General features: G+C 41.9%; 1 protein-coding gene across 1 annotated transcript in view; it reads right to left on the bottom strand.

Moving 5' to 3' along the window:
* The window catches only part of LOC149185787 (CRM-domain containing factor CFM3, chloroplastic/mitochondrial-like), a 173,792-nt gene that overhangs the window by 116,931 nt on the left and 34,095 nt on the right, over window positions 1-22,766 (bottom strand). Inside the window, exons 2-3 of the mRNA XM_089410798.1 lie at window positions 9,234-9,792; window positions 8,977-9,107 (exon numbers count right to left, since the gene is read on the bottom strand). Coding sequence (XP_089266924.1) covers window positions 8,977-9,107; window positions 9,234-9,792 — 690 coding nt within the window. The remainder of the gene's footprint in view (window positions 1-8,976; window positions 9,108-9,233; window positions 9,793-22,766) is intronic.

The raw sequence follows: 22,766 nt of genomic DNA, 5'->3' as shown, positions 1-22,766 counted from the left end.
CCATATGGTCAATAAGGCAGGCCTTCTAAGGCTGTGATGAACTAAGTAGAGACTCCACCACTGCACTGCTGTCCAGGTCTAATTGGAAATCCTGAGAACAGCCTTTGTTGCTAGCTATGGCCTGCGGCCTAGCCGAGCAACAAGTTAGGCCTCCAGTCCTTTATCAAACAGCATCCAAGCACCATCAATGCAGCAATACTTTATCCTATAAGAACTTGACTCTGCTGTCAGCCCTTTCCAACATCCAACTGTTTACATAAGCTGATCTAGGGCAGATTTCTTCAACGCATTCCTTCATTATGTAGCAGTGGCTTACCAACCTTTCACACAGTCCTTAAGGCATGTCTTAAATGTCTTCACTGATCATGCTGTCACCTACAGCAATCCAAATTTATATGCTGTCCTTTCAGACGTCCTTATACTGTGAATAAGTGCCATCTTTTGCTGCAGATAAGGAGTCTCTTTCATGACAGCAAATAGGAGCCTTCACAAGACTATGAATGGGCCTCTTAACAGCAGATTAGGGCTGCATAATAAGGACCTTGGGACAGCGGATTATGGCCACCTTCATACTGCATATTAGTACTCCTCTTGACAGCTACAGGTCTCCTTTTGCACTGCGTCCAGACCTCCTTGTAAGACATGACTGCGGCTTGACTGCGGCTACGTTAACCTTACTGCGGTTGTTCCTTATATGACTGCGGCTGCCTTAACCTTACTGCGGAATATGCATATAACATAACTGTTCTGCGTATATATTTATGATTAGCGTATAATGCTACAGCATGTATATATCTCTATAGATGTGAATATATGTTGTCATTGCTACATTGAAGGAGACTCCATTGACTGCGTAGATTAGGGCCTGCGTGCCTCGTATTAGGTCTTTGTCTGCTGCTCATCCTCATATGCTTGCGGCTTCCTGCGGTTAGGGCATCACCCTTGGGCCAGCGTATCTTTAGGTTCTCTCCTTCCAAAAACCCAGACGTGGAGAGGAGATCACCTCAAGAATACATGTGCAAATTACTTCAAATCCTCATCTATTTATACTAAAAGTGTAGAGGTTGAATAGACACGTCGGTTGGGCTTCTAGAGCCTACATATGTGCTGGTCGGCTTGACTATAATTACATAAACAAAATAAATTCATATCTCCATAAATACTTATTGGAATCGGATGATCTTTGGATCAATCCTACACCTCTCGACGAGAGGGATCCAATAAAAATATTAGCTGCCATAAATAAGCTAACCCACATGGAGTTTGGCCCTAGTTGCCAATTTAACACAAAACCACCGAGCTTTTCTAATAAGTTCTTTAATCTTCAGCCCCAACTGAAAAGAAAGCTACGACTTCTTAGAACTCTAGAAAAGCATTCTTCTCCAGCTCCCACTAGAAGGATGCCCCAACACCCTAGCGAGCCACAACTCGCCCTAGCACCACCCTACCACCCTGAAGTGTTTACATGCCCCACTTGTGGGTGACTTCATTCACCTGCATAACACCACCCTACCACCCTATAGAGACAAAAATAAAACAAAAGTGTGGACTCCCCTACCAGGGACAATGATTAATGTTACAATGATTTTCTTTTTTGACTAACTGACACACTAGAACCTAAACGCTTGTCCCAACAAACTAAGGACCCTTGTCCCAGCAACAACCAAGGTCCTTTTCCCAAAACAAACTTGCCTTCTTCAACTCGAGGCAATGACACAGACTCTTTACAAAGTTTGGGTTCCCAAAACTGGGACAATGGCCCAATTACAAGATGTACAATGCTTGACTTCAATTGATAAATGGGACTCTTGGACAGACTCTTTACAATTTGTATACAAGACTGTTATACCAACTAAGCTGATGGAGAATCTTGTTGTTGCTCTGGTTTGTTCTTGTATTGTTGTCACTGCTTCTGACTTCAATTTGTTCTTTTGCCCTAATGCCTATGCTTTGTTTCTTGTGTGATGTTTCTTATGTTGCTCCTGCTAAGGATCTGCTTTTAACTTTAGGTGTCTTGAGCTAATTTGTACCTGCAAGGAAAGATAGTGCCAAGCAAAACCCAATACCCAAAGGAGAATAAAACATTTAATCCCTTAACCAAAGAACTTACCTTTGCCTGCAATAGAGAGTTAGTGCAACAATTCTAGAATGACTGTAATAATAATAATATTGCAACAACAAACATGAACATACCTGAGATACTTAACCTGGTCTCCCACCTGGACCTTGCTAGATGCCACCAAGAGCTTCAGAAGTTATCGCAGATTTCAACAATCCTAAACCCTTTGCTACCTCTACAACGTGGTGACCTTAGACTAATATTTTTTCTCTAAAAGACTACAATACATGCTCCTAGAAACAAACATTGTTAGACACCCTTACTCAGTCCTAAGTTTAAAAAAAAACAACCCGATTCAACTCTTGATACAGGATGATTAAATATGTTGCTTTAAGGTAAGATCGAGACTTGACTAGGACTGGTCTTGAAAGTTTTGCATAACTGTAGCAGCATGTGTGCCCCAATGTTGCACGAAGCGAGGGCGAAACGGGGACGTTTTTTGGAAGCGGGGACGCGGAAGCGTCATTTTCCAAAAATCTAGGAAGCAAAGCGTCTACAGAAGCGTCTGCTATATATATATATATATATATATATTAATATTTTTTTGCATTTATACTCAAAACAAACATTCCAAATACCAAATTAGTTGTAGAAGACATGAAAACATGCATATTTTTGCATAAATCAAGATAGATATAGCATCCATTGTACATTAATGATTAATTATTCGAGCATCAACCATTTAGATGCATCAACCATCTAGAATCTAGATTCTTCTCCTCTTGTCTAGCCTTTGCCTCTACCTCGATTGTCTAGGGATATTAGGCAACATTGCCCAATTTTGATCAAACTACCTAATTCAAGACTTAAAATATGGTAGAAAAATGTTTACATGGTTGATCGATGACTTTGACTTGATTGAAAGGTAATTTTTTGCTAAGGGCATGACAAAGGAGTTCAACAATTAACACCACCAACACTAGGGTACATATAGGGCTTGGTGCTCTTGATTAAATGCTAATTGCATACCTTCATACTTGATAAAATCTAATGAAATGCCACAATCCCATTGATCCTGAATTCCTGAAAACTGTTAAGTCTGTTGAACTTTGAATAGGATATGAAATTCTATTTTCTCCATATGAAGTCCAATGAGGTTGGAACCACTCTCAAACATCCTCAGTCATTTCATGGTAATGTTAAAAATTTAAGTAAAATGATGAAAATGAAAAATAAAGGAGAATATCACTTTTACTTTAAGAATTTAACATTACCATGAGGGAGTATCTGCTATATTTATATTTTTTTTGCCTTCATTCCTCACCCTAACCCAAGGTGGACCCACCCCCAATATGCAAACTCACCTACAATACCAAAAAAAAAATCAATTTTCTAAACTGTGCGGCGCTTTTTCCGGAAGCGTGTACGGAACCATACGCTTCGCCATACGAAGTGCCGCGCTTCGTACGTACGAAGCGCACTTCGGAGATTCGGAAGCGCGCTTCAGAGGGACGCTTCCGGAATTTCCAGGAAGCGTCCAAAACAGGCAGAACCGCGTTTCCGAATTTTGGAGTCGCACTTCCGGGGGCGCTTCCTGTATGAATCCGTACGGGACGCGCTTCGGTCATTAGATCCCGGGGGGGCGTTTCCTGCAACATTGGTGTGCCCTAGCCACAGTCCGACAGCAAAGAACTGGCCTTGACACACTTACTATCCTTGACAAAATTTTACAGTGTCTCAACGAAATAAGAGTCTTGTTTAATTCCAATCAAACCTTCATTTTTTTTCTCTACATAGTGACCTGCAACAGGATGGTTTTAAAAGAATTTCAAGTGACGTCTTCAAACACTGACCTGAACTTACTCTCCTTTACTAGTTAATGATTGTTGATGTTCCGAGGGAGGATTTCAAGCCTAAACCACAAATCTGAATTGTAATAGTGTAGTTGTAAGCTTTGCTCCAATGGATCTGTAATCTAACCGAACCACAAGACAAAACAACTATCCTATCCAGTGCCTCGTTCTCTTGAAGCACAAGTCCTGTACTCTGAACAGTACCAATAATCATCAAGAGCAAGCTTAAGACAAAACCCTATCCTTCTTGTTGATCCTGTGAAATTTCAGAAAATATTATCAAGAATTTCTTCGCTCTCCTTTTGCAAGGCACCCTGCAATTAGACCAAACCTCCAAGAGACCAAAAACAAATCTTAACCCTCTGTTGATACTTGTGTTACAACTCCTCAAGTGTGGACGAAAATTCAGAGCTATTATTACTTAATCACCCGTTGAAGTCCATACAGAAATAGGTGAGGTAGGGTCACCTTTTTATAGACCTAGGATGATCGTTGAAGAACATAGAAGGGGCTCCAATAATAAACATTGGAGGCCTTAAAAATTGGAACACAATTTCCTAATAAAACACTATTAAATTGATACGTCAAACCTAAAGTAAGGATGTCGTTGTGAAAATTTCTAAACTGAAATTCTACTGCAGCAACTGATTTACTTCACCTACTTATTATATACAATAAGTTATTTACGAAATCCCTTCAGCAAATATTAAAATAAATTCTACTGCAGTTATCACACAATTACCCAGGGAAAAATACATGCACAAGAACCAATCACATCAACACAGTTGTTTTTGGACAATTGTCCCCGGAAAAACCCAATGCGGGAAAACCGGTGCAGCAAATGAGGGCTTTATTAATCTTCAGCAATAATTGCTTTTACAAGGAATGATTTTACAGAGAAACTGAAAGACAACACCTGAGACTTTCCCTTTGACACTTTCTGACACTTTGGAGACCCTACTCCCACCTATGCGTCACTCTGCGTGGCTCAACATGGCTCTGAATGGGTCTGCATCCCTCTGCGTGAGGGCTACGTCTCTCCTCTGGACTGCATCTCTCTCTACGTTGTCTCCCACTGTCTCTGCGTCGCCTCTTCCTCAGTCACTGCCTGTGGTTGATGCCCTCCTCTTCCTCCACCCTGCAACTCTCCCTCTGAAATCTATCACCTTCTCTTGAGAATCAATTTTCCTTGAGATACTGAGTATCTGTTGGTTTGTCTCCAAATGATCCTCAAGTCTTCTCTTATACTTTTCCTGTTGATGTATCAACGGCTGAGATTAAGTCTCTAATCAACGGCTAAGATTAAAACAAACTTGATCCTCGTCTCTTAGAAGCTTCTCACCCTTATCTTTATTAATACCCATTAATATTTTTATTTTCCTAAGTTTAGACTTAGGAGCCCATTAAAAATATTAATTATTTTAATAACTCCTCATCCGGGTGGAATTTCTCAAAACGATTTCTGGGTCTTGGAGATTTCTTATGCCTTAGCCTCTCCTCCAAATTTCAAAGCTAGAGCACATCCGATGCTACCAAAAATCAACAGTCATTGGTCTTATGGAGAGGAGATAGTAGTTGTTACGGTAGGAGTCATACTTTTTATGAGACAAAACTAATTTACTATGCTTCTTAAGATGATGCTTTTAGTAAACTTAATTAATTACCCTTAATAACCCTATTTAATATTTGTGATTTAAGGATTATGCTTAGAAATATTTTTTAATTTCACTAGAATTTGAAGTCAATTATTGGCTTGGTGCATATGGTCCTGCACAAGTGTGAAGTCAATGATTGGTTTACTACCTTTGGATCTTGAAGTTATTGAACTTATACGTGGTGAGATTACGGTGAGAATTCTTGTCATCTTTTGCCAACCGTTGGTGAATAAGGTGTCATGTCTCTACCCCCTGGGGTTTTAGCCCACAAAACTGGGTCTTCAACTTCAACCTCAATTTTCTCTCAAACCAGGAGGAACCACGAGGCGTACCATATATCAACGGAAACATCTCGTCGAGTAGAATCTATCTGGAAGGATCTTGTCACAAGAATCCATGAATTTCCATGTCAAATTTGCCATGGAAGATCGGGGTAGCTCCTAGTGCTGCTTGGGTTGACATCAATGACAACCACCTACCAACAACCTATGCTTGGTCCTTGCTGACAGAAATCTTTTATAATGACTAGAGATCATTGAGATCAATGAATACTTCAGATAAAAATTTACTGTGGGTGATGATACCTACCTCTTATTAATTTCACTAGACTTCTTGTAGGTCTGCATTCCCATGACAAATCCATCACTGTGGATCTTCAACACTTCAACCGTAGCATTTGTTCCAGTAGCCATAACAGAATTACGAGGTTCATGAAACTTACTTCAAACTAAGATATCAACCCAGTGCATTCCAGAATTCACAAAGAATGACTTTGCTAGCATGTCTTCAGACATAAAACTTTTCAAACTTCCTTGGGCTACTTTAAGGTGACATTAGTTCGACTTCTCAATAAATTTAAGAACTCGGCTCTTCCAATAATTGTAACAGTTGTCCTTGTTTAAAAGCTTACAAAGCAAGAACACCTTCACTGCCTTCTGAGATTTTTTTCTCTCTCAGATCTTTTCGGCCTATACCAAATAACCTTGGTTCACAAAAATCTGAGAAGTAATCTTTCTTTTGCAATGGACATTAGCAACTTCTATCTGGACTTTTGAAGCAATTTAGACTTGTTTGAAAAGCATAACATCAAGACAGGCAGATCAAGCTTTCTAGCTCTGAGATCTTCTGCAAAAACAATTGAGGTCTTGATCATTGATCCCAAATCATAACAGTGTAGGCTTTAGCACAATGTAACAACCAAATTTATTCAATGGACACAGCTCCTGAGGTTCGGTCAACTTTTGCAATAGTTTAGATCCTCGGTCTGAGATTTCCTGAGATCTAATTCGATTTTTGTGGCCTAGTTCCGAAGCTTTTTGGCCTCCTGATGACTCTCGGATTCCCTGAGATATCTCGGCTCCTGTAACATGTCTGAGGCTTGGATAGGAGTTTGGTCTGAGGTTTGAAGCTCTTCAACATAGTTCGGCCTTCTCATAAATGCAAGACTGAATCACGGTTTTCTTCCAGCAATAAACAAGATGAAAATTTTCACCTTTAAACTAGGCAACCCTTTATCAAAGAATTGGATTTTTGTGGCTTGGACTAGGGTTTCTTGCAGACTAGGATTCCTTTCATAACAGATCAAGCCCTGGAGATGACTTCTTTTTCAAGAATTTTCTTCCACCATAGCTCTGAAACCATGTTGATTTTTTCAATAGTCCTCTAAACTGATAATTGTTTCTTATTATTTCCCTTAGATTGATCTTTTCTTACATTTGTCATTCATCATAAAACAATTACACAGAGAACTTCAACAGTAAAACAAAAATGCTAGAGGATCATAAAGAGACAGCCACTCAAGAACACAAGAGTTTACCCTGGGAAAACCAACATGGGGAAGAACCAAGCAACCTTTTCCTTAGAGAAATCATCAAGTCCAACACACATAAATCAGTCAAATACAAGGTCAAACATACCAACCATATATCTAGGTCAAACCTGGTCCAACTCCATCCTAGTCAAGTCAAATGGCTGCCCAAAAACTTCAGTCAGGTCTGCTCTGCTAGGACATAATATCGGTCTCCCTTTTCATCCTTAAACTCGGTACTGCAACCTTCTGATCACCTCAGAAACTTGTCCTTCAGAATTTCGGTCTATCAAAGAGATGATAACTTCAGTCTGCCTCAGAATGATATGCCTCAGTTCGATCTGCCACAGAGATGATAATTTCGGTCTTCACTTTGAATGGTCTGCCTCGGGAATTTCGGTCCACAAACTTTGCCTCGGGAACATCACAGAAAACTTGCCCTATTTCAACAGATAGCCTTTTCGCTGCCTCAGAATGGGCCTCTTCACTACCTCAGAATATGCCTCTCCGTTGCCTCAGACAGATCCAAATTGCTTACCAAGAAGGGAGGTCAAATGCCTTATATTTATAGTCTTTAGCTGGGCCGAATGGGTGCCTCTTAGGTTGGGGCCGACTTGACTAGGAGGAGGCTGAGTTAGCTTCTTTTGGAGCCAAAAATTCTCTTTTCAAAAATTCAAATTTCTTCCTTTAAAAGGAGCATGAAGAACATGCTTTATAATTTTTCTTTTTGACACAAGCATGAAGAACATGCTTCATAAATACATTAGGAGTAAAAATATTAATTATGAGGACCGACCATAGCTACCAAATTCAATATTGTGGACCCTAAGGGCATGAGCCCTCTCATCCCATCTGGACCCATCGGGCAAGCTTGCAAGGCAAGGCCGAGTGACATGTATGAATGGATGTATGGGTTTACAATTAATGGTGATTAAGTTTAAATAGAAATATAAATTATAGATATAGCAGATGCACACATACATACATCGTCCATGGCAATGTATACTTTTGTGCATTAATACACCAACTTTGTGTGCATGCATTAAAGATTATTCATTCACATGTGTGCACTGTGTGTGTGTGTGTATTAGGATACATATACATATTACATGCATGTAAAGGAAACTGTGTATAAATTTAGCACATGCAATCATAGATATAGAGTAATCCAAGTCACTCAAAAAAGGCATGCAGCTGCCTGCTTCTACTTGAAGATTACCAAGATTGAAAATAAACCCCCAGCTTCTTATGATTAGAGATGTGAAAATATTCACAATCATTTCATCCTCAAAGTGTACTAGTAGTAAGAGAAACCATTTTATGTTTATGCTTGATCTAGAAAAGTAGGGAAGAAATGAGGCAATATTAGGTAAGTAGCAACTGTACATGCAGTGTATAAGAAAACATCTTGATGACATTCCAATTGATGTGATGGTCAAGAATTATTGACTACGTGGAATTAGTGGAAAAGAAGCCTAATATGGACTATAAATCACCTACTTTCATTATATACTTATAAATCTTCTGATTCTCTGAACTATTACATGACTGAGCTAGAAAACAATTTAATAGTTATCATAGCAGTAACAGAAAATCGCTCACCTTAATTTCTTCAGCCATTCTTTCATTGCTGGTATTTTGAACACCCCGTTTAACTGCAATTTTGGCAATCGCACTTCTTTCCCACAGCTTCACCATAGCAGCAGCCAAACCCTGGTGATTCTTGTTTCTCCCTTTTCAGAAAGATGAGCAAATTTGCATGAGATACAAATTGAAACACATCAAGGACGCACAAAATGGTCCGAATCTGGAGCATTAATTTTAATTTTTAAACAATAAATGGCCAAATCACAAATTACCTAATGCAAAGTGAGGAGGTATTGTTCTTGCAAGCTTTCGCAGTTTGGTCATTTCCTGATTACCCAATGTTGGTCTCATACCATAAGGAAGAAGTCTAAAAGGCTGCTTGTAGCCAGGAACTACAGCTGGCAATAAATCTGCATCTACAGGTAAAGGTCCAGAACCTGACCAATAAGTAAAACGTGGACCCAATCCATCCAATATTTTGTCTATTTCATTTTCATAGTCTGCCTCGCCAATTGGCTGAACAGGCTGTTTTTTATCAATGCTGTCTCTGCCAAGATGAGAACTGGATACATGATCATCATTGACCATATCAGCTGCCTTATCTCTGATTAATGTACCATCTGTGTTGCTTCCATCAACTCCACCAATTGGCTTGTTTACAGAAACAGTTTTGGCCTCAGATAGCATGCATCTCCCATGATCCAAAGCAACCCCTTGATTGTTTTCAGATTGCAGTCTTGCAGATTTTACAGAAGGTGGTTCATAGTTCAATCCTCTGTATAGAACAACAGAACCCCCTGACCTCCAAATCACCAATCCTCCAGTTCTCCTCTGAGCAGCAGACAATGTAAGAGACCAGTGATTAAGAGACCAGTGATGATGGTTGTTGTGAATTAAAAGCTAAAAGATGTCAATTTAAAAGTGGGAAAAACAAATGCCAAAACTTACTGCAGTTGTATTACATTTTACTAACATTGCTATGAATTCCATTTACAGTTCACATGGTATTGTCTGATGACTAAAATGTGACTTAACCACTTTGTAGTGCATTATTTTACATTTCGCTAGGTCGGTCTAATTATTTCATACTTGAGGTACCAAAATAAGAACGAGATTATAAAATCATCTTAAATCAGCAATCAGCAATGTTCAACTCGCAAAGGTCCAGACATCATATTTGCACAAATCAATCATGATAAAGAAGATTGCATACAACCAGGCATTTGCAAAATTGCTCTAGTCCATTGTGTTATGGATGAACTGTTAGTACCAAAAATTTTTAGAACAAGCAAATGTACAGAAATCAAACCATGTTTGTACTGTGTAGTGCAAGGAAGTTCACAGAGAGAATACACTCCCTTTTAAGATCAAAAGTTTGTCCTCATCTAATGTTGACCAACTTTTTTAGATGGAAAAATATTTCTCAATCCAAATTTTGGGGTGAAAATTGTAGATACCAAATACTGGGTAGAGGTCAAAACTTTGTTGGTAGTAGATACCATTCATAATATGAATAGCTAAGATACCCTGTAACTGGACTGCATTCAAATGTAAGACAACCGCCAAACTTAAAAGCTTGAAAATGCTTGAAAGTTGAAAGCATCAATCAAGATTCATCGTGCATTCATACAAGGATGCAATTTATCACCCAATGACCAAATTGCATCACCTGTTCTCAACTCATGACTGTTAAGATGTGGGAAATGATATAATTGTTATTCATATAACATTGTTCATAACTTTAGGAACCATCAGAGCTCTAAGAGCCAACTTGTCATTATTTTTTGGCATGATGAAGCCCATATTACAGTATAACAAGTAGAAACAAGAGAGAAACCTTAACTCACTATACATTACTTGGATTGTCATCTCAAGAGCATACAAGTACACATATTTATACACCCCAAGAGACTTTGAACTCTTCACCAATTTACCAATTTTCACAGGATTCATTCATGCCAAATGTACTCTACTTGGCATATTCCCTTGCAACTAATTATGACACATTCTCTTACACCTTATGATACAGTCCATTCATATGTGAAACACACAATGGGTTCCTCTTTTTCTTTTTCTCTCGTAGTCACTCACAAGACCCACCTAGGCTCCACCTTAAAATATTTAATACCAAGATTCCTAGGACACACAACTAAGACAATAAACAATTTAATGTGTTTGACGTTAGAATATAAGAATACATGCATAATAAAGTCACCTTAGCGACTGTAAGGTTTTTGGTTATTATTAGCTTTTAGGGTTTTGAACAATATCACCTCTCTAACTCCATATAAGAGAGGTGAATCCCATTAGAACTCACTCAAGGATTCTTGTAATATCATAGTGTTATTGTGCTTACTTATGTGACTAACCCTATCTAGGGTTTCGGAATTCCGTGATCTAGCTAATTTCGTGAAATGGTATCAGAGCAAGGAGATCATGATGTCCAGATTGTGATGAAAAGACTCGAGATAGAGGGCCAATATTTGCATGCAACCATCAATAAGAGAAAATAGCAGCCATTGCATATCAAATTGAAAAGGAATTAAAGGGAGCCGCCACCACCCCTTATCAATCGAGGGAGTCGCATAGCTGCCACCATGCTTCAAGTTGAGAGAGTTGATGCTAGACATCAAGTTTGAATAGTATAAGCCGTTGTTGTAGTTGCCTAGCTGCCATTCTAAGAGCCCAAAGCTCATGATCATTCCAAGTCACCACCATATAGTGCTGCCATTGTCAAACAATGTAGTCGCCATCATTTGTAACCTAAGCTCTATCTATCAAATCAGTTGATTGAACAAGCAACCTGCAATATTGTGTGAAGGTTTGACTTAAGGAAAAGTGTTGAAAGACACAAAGCAAAGAGGAGTTTTATTAAGTCGTCGGTCTAGAGAATAAGAGATTCGAAATCATTTTCCATTCATCTTTTAGTTGGCATCCCCTAAGTGGGCAAGAGCTTATAAAAATATACTGCTAGATAAAAATCCTATTATATATGGGCTGAAGTTTGAGGGTACAAATGCTAATAATCCAATAAATGGCAAAGGGAAGAACTCTAACAATGCAATTAGTCCCGATGCAAGTTCTAATTTTGAAGAAGGTTTTAGTCAAATATTTACAATGATGGCTTGCACAGCTCATGCCCATGTGGTTGTCAAAGGAGGTGTACCCATCATTGAAGATCCACTAAACAATGACAATGATGATGTCTCCACTAAAGAAAAATAGACTTCCGCATTTTAAGAAGTCCACACTTTGAAGATAGTGAGTAATGTGAGGGAGCATAGATAGTTGTTCAATAGTGGGTCTCCCCGGTATGTAGTCCCAATTAGACCTCACACCGTTTGGGAAAGGAGCCCCATCCGGAATAAAGGCCTGGCTGCCATTTATACTTAGAGATTTGCCTTGACTGCAATTAACAAATAAGAGAGCACACATATACTTTGAGATAAGCAAGTTAGCCCAGTGAAGCATACAATTGTAATGTATATAAGGTACTTCCATGGACAGGATGTGAAAATTCTTGAATCTAACACATCAGAAACCCCTACTATAATTATTGGTTTACAATCTCCTACTTGTTCTTTACATTAACAAGTTATTTAATTGCATAAACATCGAACTAAACACTATTGCAGCCTTCACAAATATACAGAACATGCACTAAAATAAACTGAAACAATAACACAAGGGACACCATTATTTTTTAAATTTGGACAATTGTCCCCGAAAAAACCCAATTCAAGAAAACCGGTGCAACATATAGAGGGTTTGTATTATTAAGCAGATTTCGTGAATACAACTAGGGTGCCAGAAATGGCTCACCCAACAGAGAATATCCTTGGCAATAGTACCTCTATCTGGAGACAGATATTCCAGCAAATCAGCAAGCGGATGATCAAACCCCACAGTGACTCTGGTTGTTCCCTATGTTGGACAGCGAAAGCTACTCCAAGCACTGCTCTGGAACTGTGTCACCCTCTCTCGGCTCAAAATCTGTTGATCTGCTCCCAATCTGCCCCATAGAATCTCCCCAGCGCTGCCTCTGAGGCCCAGCGTCAACCTCTACGGCTTCTAGGTCACCTGCGTCATCCTTTTGTGTCCTCTATGTCAGCGCTTCGGCCTCCGCGTTAGCCCTTCTAAGGCCTACGTTGTCTCTACCAGCACTGCGCTGCCTCTCTGCTATGTATTCTTCAACCTCGGATGAAAATCCCTTGCTGAACTACCCCTCACTAGAACTCTGATCACTAACTCGATTTCCTCAGCAAACCTTGCCCTAGAAAATCGAATTCTTTGATCACTTGGTGTATCTCCAATTGACCCTCAAGCCTCCTCTTATACTTTTCCTGTTGACGAATCAACGGCCGAGATTAAGTCCCTAATCAACGGCTAAGATTAGAACTAGCTTGATCCTCGTCACTTAGAACTTTCTCACCCATATTTTATTAATACACATTAATATTTTTATTTTCCTAAGTTTAGACTTAGGAACCCATTAAAAATATTAATTATTTTAATAACTCCTCATCCGGGTGGAATTTCTCCAAACGATTTCTGAGTCTTGGAGATCTCATGTGCACCTCTCCACCAATTTTCAAGGCTAGAGCACATCCGATGCTACCCAAAATCAACACTCCCTCTTAGCGAGGAATGTGCTCTAGCAATGCTTCACCATGGAAGCATCACATTGATCCTCTGCATCGGTCCTCTGTGCTAATGCTTGGCCTGCTACCCCACATCCACCGCACTGTTGCTGCCCATGACATTGCCACTACTACATTTGTACTGCAGCTCCGTCTCAAAAAGTTGCCTCATGCTACCCATAACACTACCACTGCTAACTGCTGCACTGCAACTCAGTGACCGAGAAGTAAGTAATTGACTTCATCCAAACATTGACATCCTGGTCAGTCTGGAAGCCTCGTGATGCTGAAGCTACCTCTGCTGCTATCTTGTGCTCCTTCTGCTACCATTGCGTTGTTGCAACCTCTTATGTGCCTCTCGCACTGTTGCAACCTCTTATGTGCCTCTCGCACTGTTGCAACCTCCACTGTGCTACTACAGACTTCTGCACTGTAGCACTGCCTTGTCGCTCTATCACACCTTGCTCTACCCGACACCTGTCATCATGCTACTGTCTTTAAGGGCTCCAGTAGCCAGATGTGATCCAAGAGATTGGGCACCCCAAGGATCCTACCCCAGCATGTAGTCCTTTCGACTACAACTCCATGTCTCCCCACCTCTTCTCTAGAGGCGCATGAGCAATCATGGCACAATCGTCATCAATCTCGACATCCTTCTCTGCCTTTGCTGGAGCAGCCTTTGAGTCGGAAGCTTCTCCCTTGCCTTTCTTCCTGGGGGGACTGAGAGGCATAATGTGCCAGCTCCCCACAAGTTGAAGCACTTGACCTTGGAGATGTCTTTCTTCTTCCTTTTTGTAGCCCCTGCTGTCCCGTTGATGCGATAGCTGCATCCTCATCCTACTCCTTCTTGATTCGAACTCCCTTACCACTACTCCCTACCTTGGTCAATCTCCTGAGTTCTTCCTGTCGAAGAGTTGCCCACATCTCCTCCCAACTAGGGAGAGTTACTCTGCCCAAAATGTTTTGGACAACGTCTCCCACTCCTCGGATACTGCATTCAGGGCAGTCCTAACTAAGAACTCTGGATCTAGAGTAGACCCCACAGAAGTAAACCTTCTATATGCTGTGCCGGTTTTCCCGAATTGGGTTTTTCTGGGGACGATCGTCCAAAAATAACGGTGTCCCTTGTGTGATTGTCTCAGCTTATTTCAGTTCATGATCTATATATAGGTGTAGTCTGCAATAGTGTTTTCATCGTTGTTTAAATATTTAAATAACTTGTTGAATGTAAAGAACAAGTAGGAGATGATAAACCAGTGATTGTAGTAGGATTTTTTATGTGTAGATTCAGAAATTCTCCTATATTTGTTGAGCAAAGATGGCAGTCAATGGACTAAGGGATCAGAACAAATTGGATGGAGCTTCCAATTTTCTCATCTGGAAGGCCAAGATCCTAGCCATCCTGGACAAAAATCGCATCAAGGACTATGCCTTGAAAGTAGTTGTTGTTCCAGTCGACGCTAATCCGTTGCAAAAGTACGAGGAGGCGCGGGCGAAGGCTAAATGCATGATTCTAGACAAGGTCAAAGATCATGTGGTCCCACACATTGCTGAGAAGGACACAGCAAGGGAGATGTGGGAAACATTGACCACCTTGTACCAGGGCACTTCCATCCAACGAAAGATGTTATTAGAAAATCAGCTGAGATGGTATCAGATGCAGAAGGGAGAAGAGATTGATCCCTTCCTCCTCAGGTTGCAAGGGATTAGAGACCAGTTGACTTCCGTGGGGTCTACACCAGATCCTGAGTTCATGGTCAGGACTGCCCTGAATGCAGTCACCGAGGACTGGGAGACATTTGTCCAAAGTATCTTGGGCAGAGCGACTCTCCCCAGTTGGGAGGAGATGTGGGCAGCTCTTCGACAAGAAGAGATCAGGAGGTTGACCAAGGCGGGGGGTAGCGGCAAAGGAGCCCAGGTCAAGAAGGAGGAGGATGCAGCTCTCGCATCATCGGGATAGCAAGGGCAGCAGAAGCGAAAGAAGAAGGATATTTCCAAGGTCAGATGCTTCAAGTGTGGGGAACTTGGACATTATGCCACTCAGTGCCCCCGGAAGAAGGGCAAGGAGGAAGCTTCTGAATCGAAGGCTGCTCCAGCAAAAGCTGACAGGGAAGGCGAGGATGATGATTGTGCCATGAGTGCTCATGCGCCTCTGGAGAAGAGGTGGGGCGACATGGAGTTGTAGTCGAGAGGACTGCATGGTGGGGCAGGATACTTGAGGTGCCCAAACTCTTGGATCACATACGGCTACAGGAGCCCTTAACAATAGTAGCAAAATGATGGGTGTCAGTTGGAGTGAGGTGTGACGAAGCGACAGTGGCAGAGCTAGAGTGCCAAAGTCTGAGGCAGCGCAGTGGATGTTGTAGCAGTGCGAGAGGCACAGAGCAGTTTGCAGCAGCGCAGTAGTAGCAGAGGTAGCTTTAGCATCACGAGGCATCCATACTGACCAGCATGTCAGTTTTTGGGTGAAGTTTCAGTTGCTTACTTCTCAGCAACTGAGTTGCAGTGCAGCAATTAGCAGTGGCAGTGATATGGGCAGCAAGATGCAGCATATTGAGAGGAAGTTGTAGTACAGATGTAGTAGTGGCAGTGGCAAAGTCATGGACAGCAGTACAGGATGTAGCAGTGCAGTGGGTGAAGGGCATCAAGCCAAGCATCAACAACACAGAGGACCAATGTAGTGGATCAATCTAGTACTTCTGTTGAGAAGTGTTACTAGAACACATTCCTCGCTAAGAGGGTGTGTTGATTTTGGCTAGCATCGGATGTGCTCTAGCTCCGAATTTTTTGGAGGGGCTAGAATACATGAGATCTCCAGAACTGAGAAATCGTTTGGAGAAATTCTACCCGAATGAGGAGTTATTAAAATAATTAATATTTTTAATTGGTTCCTAAGTCTAAACTTAGGAAAATAAAAATATTAATGGGTATTAATAAGAATATGGGTGAGAAACTTCTAAGTGACGAGGATCAAGTCTGTTTTAGTCTTAGTCGTTGATTAGGGACTTAATCTTGGTTGTTGATTCATCAACTGGAAAAGTATAAGAGGAGGCTTGAGGGTCAGTTGGAGATACACCAAGAGATCAAAGAATTCGACTTTTCTAGTGCGTGGTTTGCTGAGAAAGTTGAGCTAAGTGATTTGAGTTGCAATGAGAGGGGCAGCTTGGAGGAGGGGATTCAGTGCCAAGGCCGAGGATACATAGCAGAGAGGCAGAGCAACAGCAGGAGAGACAGCGCAGCTCCAGAGAGGGTGACACAGAAGCTAGAGGGGTTGACGCAGTTCCTCAGAGGCAGCGCTGGGGTTTTTTGTGGGGCAGAGAGAGCAACAATTCAGCATATCAACTTCTGAGCAAAGGAGGCCCACTGGGAGAGTGACGCAGCTCCTAGAGGAGGTGACGCAGTTCCAGCGTAAAGCTTAGAGTAGCCATCGCTGCCCAGCACTGGGAACAACAATTGTCATATGTGGGGTTTGATCATCCAATTGTTGGAATTGTCAAAATATCTGCCTCCAGATAAAGGTATTTCTACCAAGTTTATTCTCTGGTAGGTGAGCCGGATTTGGCACCCTAGTTGTATTCAGAAATCTGCTTAATAATATAAACCCTCTATATGTTGCACTGGTTTTCCCGAATTGGGTTTTTCCGGGGACGATTGTCCAAAAATAACGGTGTCCCTTGTGTGATTGTCTCAGTTTATTTCAGTTCATGATTTGTATATAGGTGTAGTCTGCAATAGAGTTTTCATCGTTGTTTAAATATGTAAATAACTTGTTGAATGTAAAGAACAAGTAGGAGATGATAAACTAGTGATTGCAGTAGGATTTCTAATGTGTAGATTCAGAAATTCTCCTATATTTGTTTAGCAGAGATGGCAGTCAATGGACTAAGGGATCAGGACAAATTGGATGGAGCTTCCAATTTTCTCATCTGGAAGGCCAAGATCCTAGCAGTCCTAGACAAAAATCGCATCAAGGACTATGCCTTGAAAGTAGTTGTTGTTTCGGTCGACGATGATCCACTACAGAAGTACGAGGAGGCCCAGGCGAAGGCTAAATGCATGATTCTAGATGGGGTCAAAGATCACGTGTTCCCACACATTGCTGAGAAGGACACAGCAAGGGAGATGTGCGAAACACTAACCACCTTATACCAGGGCACTTCCATCCAGCGGAAGATGCTATTAGAAAATCAGCTGAGACAGTACCAGATGCAAAAGGGAGAAGAGATCAATCCCTTCCTCCTCAGGTTGCAAAGGATTAGAGACCAGTTGACTTTCGTGGGGTCTACACCAGATCCTAAGTTCATAGTCAGGACTGCCCTAAATGCAGTCACCAAGGACTGGGAGACATTTGTCCAAAGTATTTTAGGCAGAGTGACTCAAAGAAGAGAGCAGGAGGTTGACCAAGGCGGAGGGTAGCAGCGAAGGAGCCCAGGTCAAGAAGGAGGAGGAGGAGGATGCAGCTCTCGTATCATCGGGACAGCAAAGGCAGTAGAAGCAAAAGAAGGAGGATATTTCCAAGGTCAGATGCTTCAACTGTGGGGAACTTGGACATTATGCCACTCAGTGCCCCTAGAAGAAGGGCAAGGAGGAAGCTTCTGAATCGAAGGCTGCTCCAACGAAAGCTGACAAGGAAGGCGAGGATGACGATTGTGCCATGAGTGCTCATGCGCCTCTGGAGAAGAGGTGGGGCGACATGGAGTTGTAGTCGAGAGGACTGCATGGTGGGGCAGGATCCTTGAGGTGCCCAAACTCTTGGATCACATACGGCTACGGGAGCCCTTAACGACAGTAGAAAAATGACGGGTGTCGGTTGGAGCGAGGTGTGATGGAGTGATAGTGGCAGAGCTAGAGTGCCAAAGTCTGAGGCAGCACAGTGGATGTTGTAGCAGTGCGAGAGGCACAGAGCAGTTTGCAACAGCGCAGTAGCAACAAAGGGTTAGCACAAATTAGCAGCAGAGGTAGCTTCAGCATCACGAGGCATCCATACTGACCAGCATGTCAGTTTTTGGGTGAAGTTTCAGTTGCTTACTTCTCAACAACTAAGTTGCAATGCAGCAGTTAGCAGTGGCAGTGCTATGGGCAGCATGATGCAGCATATTGAGAGGGAGTTGTAGTACAGATGTAGCAGTGGCAGTGGCAGAGTCATGGGAAGCAGTATAAGAAGCAGCAGTGCAGTGGATGAAGGGCATCAGGCCAAGCATCAGCAACACAGAGGACCGATGCAGTGGATCAGTGTAGTACTTTTGTTGAGAAGTGTTACTAGAGCACATTCCTCGCTAAGAGGGAGTGTTGATTTTGGGTAGCATCGGATGTGCTCTAGCTCTGAAATTTTGTGGAGGGGCTAGAATACATGAGATCTCCAGAACCCAGAAATCGTTTGGAGAAATTCCACCTGGATGAGGAGTTATTAAAATAATTAATATTTTTAATGGGTTCCTAAGTCTAAACTTAGGAAAATAAAAATATTAATGGCTATTAATAAGAAGATGGGTGAGAAACTTCTAAGTGACGAGGATCAAGTCTGTTTTAATCTTAGCCGGTGATTAGGGACTTAATCTCGGTCGTTGATTCATCAACAAGGAAAGTATAAGAGGAGGCTTGAAGGTTAGTTAGAGATACACTTGGGAGATCAATCAGTTCAATTTTTCTGGGGCGAGGTTTGCTGAGAAAATCGAACAAGTGATCTGTTGCAGCAGAAGGGCAGGGATAGTTGAGGTTGGAGGATCTTCTCCGGGACCCCGAATACACAGCAGAGAGAGGCAGAGAGACGTCGAAGGAGGAAGCGCAAACCTAGGGAAGCTGACGCTAGGCCAGGAAGAGCCCACGCATTTCCAGCGTAGGTGTAAAGCCACCCTCCAGCAGAAGTCTGAATTCAGTTGGGGAGCAGCAGGATCAGCCGAGAAGGCTGGCGTCAAAGCTCCAGGAAGCAGAGGAGGCTGCGCAGTGCTGACGCAGTGTCCCAATGTGCTCCACGCAGGCCCACACAGCTACTACGAAGGGGCAGCGCAGTTGTAGCCGGGGACAGTCAGTCTAGTTGCCGAAATGGAGAGATTTTTGTCGAGTTAAGTGAGGTAATCTCACTTAGGTTTCTGCCAGTATATTTTTATCTTTGTAACTGGATTGCTGAGAGGGCATCCAAAGTTGTATTCATAACTACTACTTAATAATAGAAAACCCTCAGAGTTGTTGCACCGATTTTCCCACATTAGGTTTTTCTAGGGACGTTTGTCCAAAAATAACGATGTCCCTTGTGTATTTGTCTCGTTCTATTTTCAGTTCATGATCTGTATGTAAGTGTAGTCTGCAATAGTGTTTTCATCATTGTTTAAATAATTAAATAACTTGTTGGATGTAAAAACAAGTAAGAGATGATGAACCAGTGATTGCAGTAGGATTTCTGATGTGTAGATTTAGAAATTTTCACATCCACTGCCATTCCCACCCCCCCCACCACCCTCTCCTGAAATTCCAGACACATGGTCTCCACCAGAAGGCAACATGTTCAAACTGAATTATGACGGGGCCTCTAAAGGCAACCCAGGCACTACAGGCTTTGGAGGTGTTTTCAGAAGTCATAAGGGGGACATATTGTGGATCTATCATGGTAAATTAGGAATAGCCACCAATAATGCGGCGAAGCTCCAAGCCATGGAGCATGGTCTGGCTATAACAAAAGAATAGCACTTCGTTCCACTAATCGTGGAAGGAGACTCCACAATGGCTACTCATGTTGCCCACAAGCTCCAGCATGGATCCACAGTCAGCAAAGTAACTTACAATTGGAGGCTGACCAAAATGCTTCACCGCATCCTGCAACACATCAACGACTTGAGTGGGCTCCACTTCCAAGCGGTCCAAAGGAAAGCAAACTTCGTGGCGGACTAGCTCGCTAATGAAGGAACAGCTGGCAGGGATACGTTATACTCCCATGCATGGAGGGATATCGGGGAAGGCCCCCTCCGCCACGACTATGAAGCAATCAACATCAAGGACAACGAGGGTTGCAGTATTAATGAGCCCTCCACAAACTGACAGAATGCTCATGCTCAGCTCGTACAAGCCCCCTAAATCTGTGTGATGCGCTCCACTCCAAGCATCAAATCCCATAATTTCTATAAGGTCCCTTGGATCTCAATCATGTCTCAGGGTAGCAATTGTCGCCTTCTCGACCCAAGTACCAGTAAAATCCCTCGATCCTCCATGGGAATTAATTACATAGATTAGGCCAGATTTCATGGATTTATTACCACTATCATTCTCCTTGGCAACCTCATCTCTCGAACGCCCTATGAATACCCCCTTCCTGACGCTCTCCTCCATCATTCCTTCACCCCCCGCTCTCAGGCTCTCCTTCCCATCCTTTCCTGCCCCTCTGGCTACCGCCCTCTGCATCACTCCATTAGCAGCAAACCTCACTCCTTGCCCGTGCCCCTCGCCCAACAGTGGCCCTTCCATCAACCGGCACAGAGGCCAGAACATGACCGTTGGAGCCACGCCAACTTGCGTCCGAGGGCTAGAGCCGAGTCGGCTGCCAAGCAAGCCGCCCTAAACTACCACAACATTGTCCCCCAAGAGACCAGAGACCGGATCACTAAGTTGGAGAATCAAGCTAGAGACATCAAAAGAAGAACCATCACTAAAGAAATTGATGCCCAGTTTGAGTGGGTTCCCGACCCAAGGTTCACAAGAGCCAAAGAAAACTTGTACAGCAGAACTATAGAGCTTTCCTGGAATATGAAAACAATTCTTGGTTTGGCAATGCAGGAAAACATCCAGGCCAACAAAACCATGGAGGAAAAGTTGGACAAGTTGAACGACAAGTTCACAGTTTATGTTGAAACTGTCCACCACATGCGATTTGTCACCAGAGACTCCCCGCACTTCGCTCTGCTCAAGTGTTGGATGGTGAATTCTTAGGAAGGGAAAGAAATCATGCCCAAAATCAAGTGGGAACCGAGAGGCACCTCGGCCAGCCAACCGACCAGTGAGGGCGCTCTTGTAGGAGGTACTCCAGAGACGCCCATCACGCTGGAAGAGGACCTTTCTATCTGATTTGTCTTATGCGGTCTGTGAGCATGCAATCTTGGCTTCACGCCCTATGGGCCTGTTATTTTTGTCTTTTTGTCCAAGGTGTTAAATGTCAAACTACATGTAAGAGTCATGGCTACCTCAAGGAGAGGCTTACAGTCACCGAATTTGTTTATGATGTGGGGCTTGTAGTCACTTTTGTTGTTACTGATTCGGTTAATGTTAGTCTGTCTAAGGCCAGTGTGGAAAATATTGTAAATCACTACAGAAGGTCCAGAAAGGCACTCTACTGTCGGTGGTCAGGCTTGCAATCTGATCAACCGTGCACATCTAATGTCAAATGTAATCTTCTGGTTTTAATAATATAATACAACTCTCTCTTACTTACAAAAAAAATATTTGGTTCATCAATGATTATAGTTATATTTATTAATTATAGTTATTAATTATTAGTAATAATTATTAACTATACATACATATATAATAAAAATAATAATAATAAATAATTAAAATATAAAATAAGTGGGGTCTGCAAAAAGAAGACTAATCCCAAGATAGTTAATAGCGATGAGCTACAAGCTGACATAAATCGATACAGAGATGAAGTCAATACTGTACGCCATCGTCTCGGCAACGTCAAAAGGAAGGAAACCGAGTTGGCAAAAGGACAAAATTAGTTAATCGAGAATATTGATCAATTCCTAAAGAACAGAAACAATTAAATTGCAAAATCTGAAGAGCGATGGAAAGTTGCACTAAGACTGAAGGATGATGAAAGAGACGATACTACTACAAGACTTAACCACCATGATGAACAAAGTAATCGCCTTCTTGAAAGGATGGATGCATTCATAGTGCCACCCCTTAACCAACAAGGGCCAATTGAAGCGAACAAAGTTCCTTCTACAAATTAATTACTCCAAAAGACTTGGGATATCAATATATCCATGAGGATACAAATATTATATATTAAAAAGAATAAGAATGATAATGAATAAGATGATTTACAATGAGAACGAGAGGCTTGCTTATATATCAAGCAAGTGTCTCTTCATGAAGGGTCATGTCTCAATTAGATATGCCTCTTCAACCTATTTACTATTTAATTAATAATTATTTATGCTTATTATCATTTAT

The sequence above is a fragment of the Pinus tabuliformis genome, chromosome 3_1 (genome assembly GCF_031772625.1).
Source record: "Pinus tabuliformis cultivar Carrire ecotype Pingquan chromosome 3_1, CPIR1, whole genome shotgun sequence".
Classification (NCBI taxonomy): domain Eukaryota; kingdom Viridiplantae; phylum Streptophyta; class Pinopsida; order Pinales; family Pinaceae; genus Pinus; species Pinus tabuliformis.
Note: the sequence above shows the minus strand (reverse complement) of the source record. Positions and strands in the feature narration are given on the sequence as shown.